The sequence below is a fragment of the Salvelinus fontinalis genome, chromosome 1 (assembly GCF_029448725.1).
Source record: "Salvelinus fontinalis isolate EN_2023a chromosome 1, ASM2944872v1, whole genome shotgun sequence".
In the NCBI taxonomy this organism is placed as follows: Eukaryota; Metazoa; Chordata; class Actinopteri; order Salmoniformes; family Salmonidae; genus Salvelinus; species Salvelinus fontinalis.
The window spans coordinates 69,650,251-69,660,250 of NC_074665.1; the positions used below are offsets into that span (position 1 = coordinate 69,650,251).

At 40.0% G+C, this 10,000-nt stretch overlaps 1 protein-coding gene across 1 annotated transcript in view; it reads right to left on the reverse strand.

Moving 5' to 3' along the window:
• Nucleotides 1–10,000, reverse strand: part of LOC129860854 (RNA binding protein fox-1 homolog 3) — a 64,230-nt gene that overhangs the window by 17,494 nt on the left and 36,736 nt on the right. Inside the window, exon 9 of the mRNA XM_055931706.1 lies at nucleotides 7,105–7,183. Within this exon, the coding sequence (XP_055787681.1) occupies nucleotides 7,105–7,183 (79 nt within the window). The remainder of the gene's footprint in view (nucleotides 1–7,104; nucleotides 7,184–10,000) is intronic.

Here is a 10,000-nt window from a genome sequence, read left to right on the forward strand (position 1 = left end):
TCATATTTTTGCATTGTAATTTCAGAAAATGTCCATAATATATCTGCAGTAATAGTGGAATGATAGTGTTTCACACTATTTTTTCCACCTAAAAAAATATTCTGGGCACATACAAATTGCATTGAAAATGCAGCCTTTCTATTTGACAACAAAAGATGGTCTGGCTTCTGCTGGGAAGCCTCCCTCTCTTCCATCAGTGTCACTCAGAGGGGTGGTCATCTCCTTCTCGAGCACAACCAACAATGGCAGACTGGGGCAAGGGTCAAACATATATAAATCGTTCTGATTGCTGGTTGCGAAAATCTTACGCTCAATTTCAGTTTATGTGTGGAAACAATGTGTTGCAATTTGCCTAGCTTCCTCAAGGTGCAAGCAAAGTTAGAGTGCTGTACCTTTAAAGCCATTCTGTGGAGATGGGATACTTTCTGCCTCTGGCTCAGTGCCACAATCAATGCTCTCTCTCTGACACAATGCTGCTGCTGCCCAGGCCATACAGCAATGGCTGCCATAGCTCTCCCAAAGATGGTGGATAAATAAGAGTTTATTCAGGCCGTTAACCATTGAAAAAAAATTGTCAAGGTTCCTATCTGTGTAAGTGGGCTTCCCCTCTCTCCCGTGAGCATGGTTTCCTCCATAATATCTGGCATGCTCAAGCGAGAGCGGGAACGGGAATGTGTACAGCTGGCTCTGGTCTACTTAGTGTCCCCTCCCCACTCACCCCACCTGCCCTGTCTGATCCGCACGACCAATTTTATTTTGCCAGTGTGATGTCTCGCTCTGGGGCACTGCCTCCATGGGTGGTGGCAATAAGTAGGCCAGAGTGGCCCCGCCCCTATCAGAAGAAATTAGCAAGTCGAGTGTCTTGCTTTCTCTTCGGTCTCTGGCTCTCCTCCACTCCACTACCATATATCACTTCCTCCTGCGCAGAGTTTTACAATACCACTTCCTGGCAGCTCAAACTCCTCTAGATATATAATACAAGCCATTTAACAGATGCTTTTATCCAAAGCAACTTACAGTTATGAGTGCATACATTTTTTACACATGGGTGGTCACAGGAATCAAACCCACTATCCTGAGGTTGCAAGCACCATAATCTATCAACTGAGACAACCACCCAGCTGAGTGAGTTTCTGTTTCTCTAATTAGAAGTCTCAGGTCTACAAGCTAAAGGCTTGTTATTATGGGTCTGTTCTGTAGGCTTTGGGTCCAGCCAATACCCTTAAGGGAATGAAATTGGCCGGCTGTACCATTTACTTACTTAATAAAACACAGTTTGAAATTTGTTGCTTAAACTGGAACTGCTGACCATTAGCAGTCTTAATGTATATTGGGAAAATGACTAATTGAAACAATAAGGGTACAGAAAATGGGTTGGAATTAAAACCCGCAATCACAGACACATCCCACAGGAGCCGAGTTTGAGAGCACACACTTAAAGAGAGGAAAATACAGCGGCAGCATTTTTCTGGTTGTTGGTGAATTCCCTCTGTATGACTCACATTATACAGAGGCAGCAACCCGCACCATGAAATACTTTTGTCAATGAGAAAGTGTTCAATTAATGACAATATTTTAACATGTATTGAAAAGAGAGAGAAAAGTGAGAGACCTACATGTATTCCCTCATCTCCAATTTCTCTCTCTCTCTCTCTCTCACTATGTGCTTTCTTACATTCAATAAACCATCCATCTCAACACAGAGAAATACAGGAAATTAAAAATATCATCATTTACAGTACAGCGATGAAAGACAATGCATATAGTCAAATAAAACTCTTAAAATGAGACATCAATTTGAGAGATTCTTGACATGTGTTTTTTGGACCTGGGAGTGTTTTGTTCTAGTTTTTGTTTTCCACCAGGAAGTATGAGTTTAGTTTGATAGTTGTTTTTGTTTTCCACCAGGAAGTATGAGTTTAGTTTGATAGTTGTTTTTGTTTTCCACCAGGAAGTATGAGTTTAGTTTGATAGTTGTTTTTGTTTTCCACCAGGAAGTATGAGTTTAGTTTGATAGTTGTTTTTGTTTTCCACCAGGAAGTATGAGTTTAGTTTGATAGTTGTTTTTGTTTTCCACCAGGAAGTATGAGTTTAGTTTGATAGTTGTTTTTGTTTTCCACCAGGAAGTATGAGTTTAGTTTGATAGTTGTTTTTGCTTTCCACCAGGAAGTATGAGTTTAGTTTGATAGTTGTTTTTGTTTTCCAATAGGAAGTATGAGTTTAGTTTGATAGTTGTTTAGGTTTTCCACCAGGCAGTTTGAGTTTAGTTTGATAGTTGATTTTGTTTTCCACCAGGAAGTATGAGTTTAGTTTGATAGTTGTTCTTGCTTTCCACCAGGAAGTATGAGTTTAGTTTGATAGTTGTTCTTGCTTTCCACCAGGAAGTATGAGTTTAGTTTGATAGTTGTTTTTGTTTTCCAATAGGAAGTTTGAGTTTAGTTTGATAGTTGTTTTTGTTTTCCACCAGGAAGTATGAGTTTAGTTTGATAGTTGTTTTTGTTTTCCACCAGGAAGTATGAGTTTAGTTTGATAGTTGTTTTTGTTTTCCACCAGGAAGTATGAGTTTAGTTTGATAGTTGTTTTTGTTTTCCAATAGGAAGTTTGAGTTTAGTTTGATAGTTGTTTTTGTTTTCCACCAGGAAGTATGAGTTTAGTTTGATAGTTGTTTTTGTTTTCCACCAGGAAGTATGAGTTTAGTTTGATAGTTGTTTTTGTTTTCCAATAGGAAGTATGAGTTTAGTTTGATAGTTGTTTTTGTTTTCCACCAGGTAGTATGAGTTTAGTTCGATAGTTGCTTTTGTTTTCCACCAGGAAGTATGAGTTTAGTTTGATAGTTGTTTTTGTTTTCCAATAGGAAGTATGAGTTTAGTTTGATAGATGTTTTTGCTTTCCACCAGGAAGTATGAGTTTAGTTTGATAGTTGTTTTTGTTTTCCAATAGGAAGTATGAGTTTAGTTTAATAGTTGCTTTTGTTTTCCACCAGGAAGTATGAGTTTAGTTTGATAGTTGTTTTTGTTTTCCACCAGGAAGTATGAGTTTAGTTTGATAGTTGTTTTTGCTTTCCACCAGGAAGTATGAGTTTAGTTTGATAGTTGTTTTTGTTTTCCACCAGGAAGTATGAGTTTAGTTTGATAGTTGTTTTTGCTTTCCACCAGGAAGTATGAGTTTAGTTTGATAGTTGTTTTTGTTTTCCAATAGGAAGTATGAGTTTAGTTTGATAGTTGTTTTTGTTTTCCACCAGGAAGTATGAGTTTAGTTTGATAGTTGTTTTTGTTTTCCACCAGGAAGTATGAGTTTAGTTTGATAGTTGTTTTTGTTTTCCACCAGGAAGTATGAGTTTAGTTTGATAGTTGTTTTTGTTTTCCACCAGGAAGTATGAGTTTAGTTTGATAGTTGTTTTTGTTTTCCACCAGGAAGTATGAGTTTAGTTTGATAGTTGTTTTTGTTTTCCACCAGGAAGTATGAGTTTAGTTTGATAGTTGTTTTTGTTTTCCACCAGGAAGTATGAGTTTAGTTTGATAGTTGTTTTTGCTTTCCACCAGGAAGTATGAGTTTAGTTTGATAGTTGTTTTTGTTTTCCAATAGGAAGTATGAGTTTAGTTTGATAGTTGTTTAGGTTTTCCACCAGGCAGTTTGAGTTTAGTTTGATAGTTGATTTTGTTTTCCACCAGGAAGTATGAGTTTAGTTTGATAGTTGTTCTTGCTTTCCACCAGGAAGTATGAGTTTAGTTTGATAGTTGTTCTTGCTTTCCACCAGGAAGTATGAGTTTAGTTTGATAGTTGTTTTTGTTTTCCAATAGGAAGTTTGAGTTTAGTTTGATAGTTGTTTTTGTTTTCCACCAGGAAGTATGAGTTTAGTTTGATAGTTGTTTTTGTTTTCCACCAGGAAGTATGAGTTTAGTTTGATAGTTGTTTTTGTTTTCCACCAGGAAGTATGAGTTTAGTTTGATAGTTGTTTTTGTTTTCCAATAGGAAGTTTGAGTTTAGTTTGATAGTTGTTTTTGTTTTCCACCAGGAAGTATGAGTTTAGTTTGATAGTTGTTTTTGTTTTCCACCAGGAAGTATGAGTTTAGTTTGATAGTTGTTTTTGTTTTCCAATAGGAAGTATGAGTTTAGTTTGATAGTTGTTTTTGTTTTCCACCAGGTAGTATGAGTTTAGTTCGATAGTTGCTTTTGTTTTCCACCAGGAAGTATGAGTTTAGTTTGATAGTTGTTTTTGTTTTCCAATAGGAAGTATGAGTTTAGTTTGATAGATGTTTTTGCTTTCCACCAGGAAGTATGAGTTTAGTTTGATAGTTGTTTTTGTTTTCCAATAGGAAGTATGAGTTTAGTTTAATAGTTGCTTTTGTTTTCCACCAGGAAGTATGAGTTTAGTTTGATAGTTGTTTTTGTTTTCCACCAGGAAGTATGAGTTTAGTTTGATAGTTGTTTTTGCTTTCCACCAGGAAGTATGAGTTTAGTTTGATAGTTGTTTTTGTTTTCCACCAGGAAGTATGAGTTTAGTTTGATAGTTGTTTTTGCTTTCCACCAGGAAGTATGAGTTTAGTTTGATAGTTGTTTTTGTTTTCCAATAGGAAGTATGAGTTTAGTTTGATAGTTGCTTTTGTTTTCCACCAGGAAGTAGGAGTTTAGTTTGATAGTTGTTTTTGTTTTCCACCAGGAAGTATGAGTTTAGTTTGATAGTTGTTTTTGCTTTCCACCAGGAAGTATGAGTTTAGTTTGATAGTTGTTTTTGTTTTCCACCAGGAAGTATGAGTTTAGTTTGATAGTTGTTTTTGCTTTCCACCAGGAAGTATGAGTTTAGTTTGATAGTTGTTTAGGTTTTCCAAAAGGAATTATGAGTTTAGTTTGATAGTTGTTTTTGTTTTCCACCAGGAAGTATGAGTTTAGTTTGATAGTTGTTTTTGTTTTCCACCAGGAAGTTTGAGTTTAGCTTGATAGTTGTTTTTGTTTGTTTGTTAGTTTGCTGGGGGGCAGAAGGAGGGAGGCGTTTGTCCCTCTCTCTCTCTCTAGTAGGGAGTGAAGCGACTGCAACCTCCTCTGTATAGGCTAGCCTGCAACATCAAAAATGAAAAAAGCTCCAATCAGTATTCAGTATAGGAAGCTTGGTTTATAGAATATTATATTGGCTTCTTTTTCTTTTTCCCCTCAAAACTTTCTTCCCTTTTTACTTTTTAAAATTTTGTTGCAAAGGTTGGAGTGTTTGTGTGCGTGTGTGCGTATGAATGTGGCATTATGTTTGTGAGAAAGGAATGGAAGGAGTTGAAAAGTGATTGGTCGTAAGATTCTTACTAAGCAGTGACTAAATTCTCTAAAGTTTGACTCTTCAATCAAAACTAGAAACTTCAATCAAAACTACAAATTCTAAATAGGTCATTGAATCAGATATACAGTAGCTAATTCTCTTTCATGTCCAGATCACGATTTACACACAACATGCACCCCTCACTCTGCCTCCCCCTCTCTGCCCCTGCCCCTGCCCCTCTCTCTGCCCCCCTGCCTCCTTGCCTACCCTCCTCTACCCCTCTCCCGCTCCTCTGCCTCTACCCCTCTCTCTACCCCCAAGCAGGTTATACAAGTATCCTAGTACAGACATGGTTGCCTAAATCCGTCCCGCTGCCCAGAGCCCCTCATTAAAAGTGGCATAGATGATTATCTGCCTCTCCTATCTTCTCCTCTCATATCTTCTCCAGTCCAACTGCAGAGGGAAGCAGCTAGCTCTGCTCTAACCTCCCTGGACCTCATTAACAAGAGTCTTAACCCAGGAACTACTCATCAAACATCATTAGATATGATTAAATATTTCTCTCCTTCTCAGTCTCTCTCTCTCTCTCTTTTAGTAAATGTTTGTTCTTGTTCAGTGATTCTACAAGATGGCATTTAGCCATCTTGTCACTTGTTGTTCCGCCTTAGTGTTTGGCCCAGATTGATACTGTACCCCACCCTTCTCTATTCCCATTCAGCCTATCCATCTTTCTCCTAACATTCTGTGGTTTTTATTGTGGTGGTGTATGGATAAAAGTTTGGTTTGTTTGGGCGTGGTGGTGGTAAAAAATCTGCAGTGTATGTATAGTTAGGAAAAAGGGAGGAACATTTTGAGAAAAAAGAGAAGTGAAGGAATAAGGGAATAAAAAAACACCGTTTTAATTAAGTAAATGAATAGGAAAAAAATGAGTCGAATAATTAATGAAAGCTTTTAGCTAGCAGCTGCATGGGGGCGGGGGGGGTCGGTAAGGGAGAAGGGGGTCGGAATGGGGGGGGGGGGGGGGGGGGGTGCGCTTTCCGGCATCACGCGCGTGTCTGCACACAACACCTTGCACATCTGTCTAAGGCAAGACTTCTCATCCAATCAGCTTCTCCAACAGAGCTAAGGGGAACTGGGTGTAATTTTCCCCCTCTTTATATATTTATTCTTTCTTTAATCTCTCATGGCACGCCACTGCATGCACTTGATGGTCGTTCATCTTTGGAGGAAGTCCTTATTCACACCCGGGAATGAAAACAAATGTTTTTTTTACTTTATTTTCTCTTTTTTTCTGCAAGATATTTTTTCATCTTTGATGTTAGCTGCAAAAGCTAGCTAAAAACAAACACTGACCAATTGACTATTTCTTCCTGTGGAAATTTGGGAGACTCCACTGATAGTTGAGGATGTACAGGTCTCATTTCAATTTCAAGCAAAGAGATTCAGGCCAATTAAAATTGAAAGGGGTTAGAGAATAAGGCAACAATGTGTCTGGTTCATTTACTGAAGTGGCAATAAGTCAGCTTTAAAATGATAAATCTCACATTGAAAATCACAATCCAATTCTCCTCACAAGTCTCCATTCTATTTTCATTTATATGAATCTGTACATAATGAACATATTACATTTATCATACATTGTAGTTATATCATGTATATTTAAAAGAGCCCATACACTTTCTATAGCGCTTGGACTACTAGTCTGCATCTTAAATGGCACCCTATTCACTATAGAGGGCACTACTTTTGATCAGGGCCAATATGGAATAGGGTGCCATTCTGGATAACGCCTTAGGGTTAAATATGAATATGTTCTAGTAAGCAGTGGTCATAGTAGCAGAAGAGGACAGAGGACTCACCATAGTACCCACACTGTACGTGGCCGTGGGACCAATCGTGTGGTGATATGGGTCTGCTGTTGCATAGACTCTCCCGTAACTGTATGGGAGAGAGGAGAGAGAGAGACCACACCCTTGTCTTACAACGTGTCTTAGGTTAAGTGTGTTCAGGATTAATTTTTATCAATTACATAACGTTTATCGTGTTTGACAAAATCAGATATTCATTCAAATTCAGTATTGGGAATTGTTTCTCCTAACGGACCTAACCTCAAATAGGAATCATCTGCACTTCCGGTTTGATTGAATAACGTCCCTTAAGAGTTTTGATAACAGATAAGTAGTGTCAAACCGGTCCACAATGAGACACTAACGCTCTGGGTCGTCGATTTTAACTGGGGTCCGGAGACTAGATCTATAATCATTTCCCCTCTCAGTCACGTTACAGACAGCCCTATGGGATGGAAATGCAATCGATGTCTCGCTATAAATGTACGTCGTAAAGGTGAGAGTGTGTGATTGCAATGATTTGTTTTACCCGTTTCAATTTATGAGAAAGAGGAGGGAGTGTTTTATCTTCTGATGGAGGGAGTAGGGAGGGAGGAGGGAGGGAGGGATGGGAAGAGGGAGGGATAGAGGGATGGGAGGAATAGAGGGATGGGAGGGTGGGAGGAGGGATAGAGGGATGGGTGGAGGGATAGCGGTATGGGAGGAGGGAGGGAGGGATGGGAGGAGGGATGAGGGATGGGAGGAGGGAGGGAGGTTGGGAGGAGGGATAGAGGGATGGGTGGAGGGATAGAGGGATGGGAGGAGGGATGGAGGGATATGAGGAAGGATGGAGGCATGGGTGAAGGGATAGAGGGTAGTGATGAATGTAAAACCAATTAGATAGACAGAGGGAGGAGACAGAGAAAAGGAGATATGTATGAGGAAGAAAGAGGGATAGAGGGAGATGAAAAGTAAAAAAGGGTGAGAGATGTAGAAAAATTTGACCCGAGACTAGAGGACAGAGTATATGAAGCAGAAAGATAGCAGAAAGAGGGGGATATTGGCAGAGAAATAGACAAATACAGGGTCCAATAGAGAGGAAGAGATAGAGTGAGGTTGATAGAAAGAAAATGGAAGCAAGAGAGAGTGACTAGAAAGAAAAAAAAAGAGAGAGTGAGAGAAATAGACCGTCTGGTCTAGGGTCATCCCTGCCCTTTTCCTGTTCTCAGCTCCTGTCTCTGAAGGCTTATTCCCTGTCTGTTCACCAGCACTAGCTCGGAACTAATCCCACCATCCCTACCTCCCTCCCTCCTTTCATCCCTCCATCCCTCTCTCTCTCTCAGACGGGACAAGCCGGGCCGCGTCGACCACTTTATTTATTCCTCTCCTCTACATCCCTCTCTCTACTCCCTTGTTTGTTTGCTCTCCTGCAAAAACGAGAGATGCCAGTGGAGGTCTGGAGGGCAAAGATAAGGCCCTGTAGGGGTTGGCCTATCAGAGAGAAGAGGAGAAAAGAGGGATGGCAGATAGGAGGGATGAAATGGGGGATGAAAGGAGGGATGGAGTAGAGGTGCAGGGAGGTAATGATGGCATGGTGGGAAAATGAAATGTTGGAGCATGACATCGTTGCAAAGAACTGCAGAGAAGAGATGGACGAAAGGAGAGGTGGATGAATGGGAGGAAGAAAGGTAGGTGGTCAATATGCAGGGGAAGAGATGTGAATAGATGGATGGATGAAGAAGGAGGGGTGGAAATAGACAAAAAGGAATCCACGCCCTGTTACTACACTCTAAACATTTTTGGGTTGTTTGGTTGACCCAACTGCTGGGATGCAGGCATTGGGTCACTTAGTTGGGTTGTTTTCTTTAAAAACTACTGGGTTATTGGTGCTGGGTAATTGGTGCTGGGTTATTGATGCTGGGTTATTGACATATGACCCAGCGGGTCAGATCAGAAGACTGGAGGTGTGGTTTAGTAGGGGCGTGGCATTCAGATTATTTTTGGCCACCTGTTAGATTAAATGTCATTCTTGTTCATCTGTTCTGTTGTATAGTTTCCACATGTTAAAGTTGAACATTGACATTGCTTTAAATTCAATGAGGCTTACAGAAGTGTATTTTATTTATTTAACTAGGCAAGTCAATTAAGAACAAATTCTTATTTACAGTGACTGCCTACTTGTAAAGCCCCCCCCCCCCCCGGCCCCGGCCAAACCCAGACAACACTGGGCCAATTGTGTGCCGCCCGAAGGGACTCCTGATCATGGCAGGTTGTGATACAGCCCAGGATCAAACCCAGGTCTGTAGTGACGCCTCTAGCACTGCGATGCAGTGCCTTATACCGCTGTGCCACTCGGGAACCCGAGTTCCCTTAACACCTATGTAAATCCTATTTTTTAGACACAATAAGGTTGCTTACCTCATTATAATTTGTAATAAATTATAATATTACAGAAACATTTGCAGTATGTAAACTTAAAATAATGAACAGGAATGACATTTACTCTTACGGGTGGCCAATTAGATCTAGTTGAAAGCCACACCCCTAATAAGCTAAGGATTACATCAAAAAATACCCAGCTGCGATCTCAACCCAGCATGAGAGCAAAAAATACCCAACTGATGGTTAAATTGATCCATGTTTGGGTAATCCCAACCACCCAATTTGTTGGGTTATTCACACAACCCAACTGGCTGGGTCAAAATAACCAATATTTACCCAGCGCTGAGTTACTAAAGAACCCAAATTGGGTTGTTTTTAACACAGCATTTTAGAGCGTAGTAAAGAGGTATGCCAGCTGTCATGTTCTTTCTGTTGACATGCACTACTCAAGAACATAGCAGCTGATTGGCTGTGGAGACTTAAGCAGACAGGACATGGCTATGTGTTTGTGTGAAAGAGCTCCCTGGGGAAGCAGAGGCAACAATTC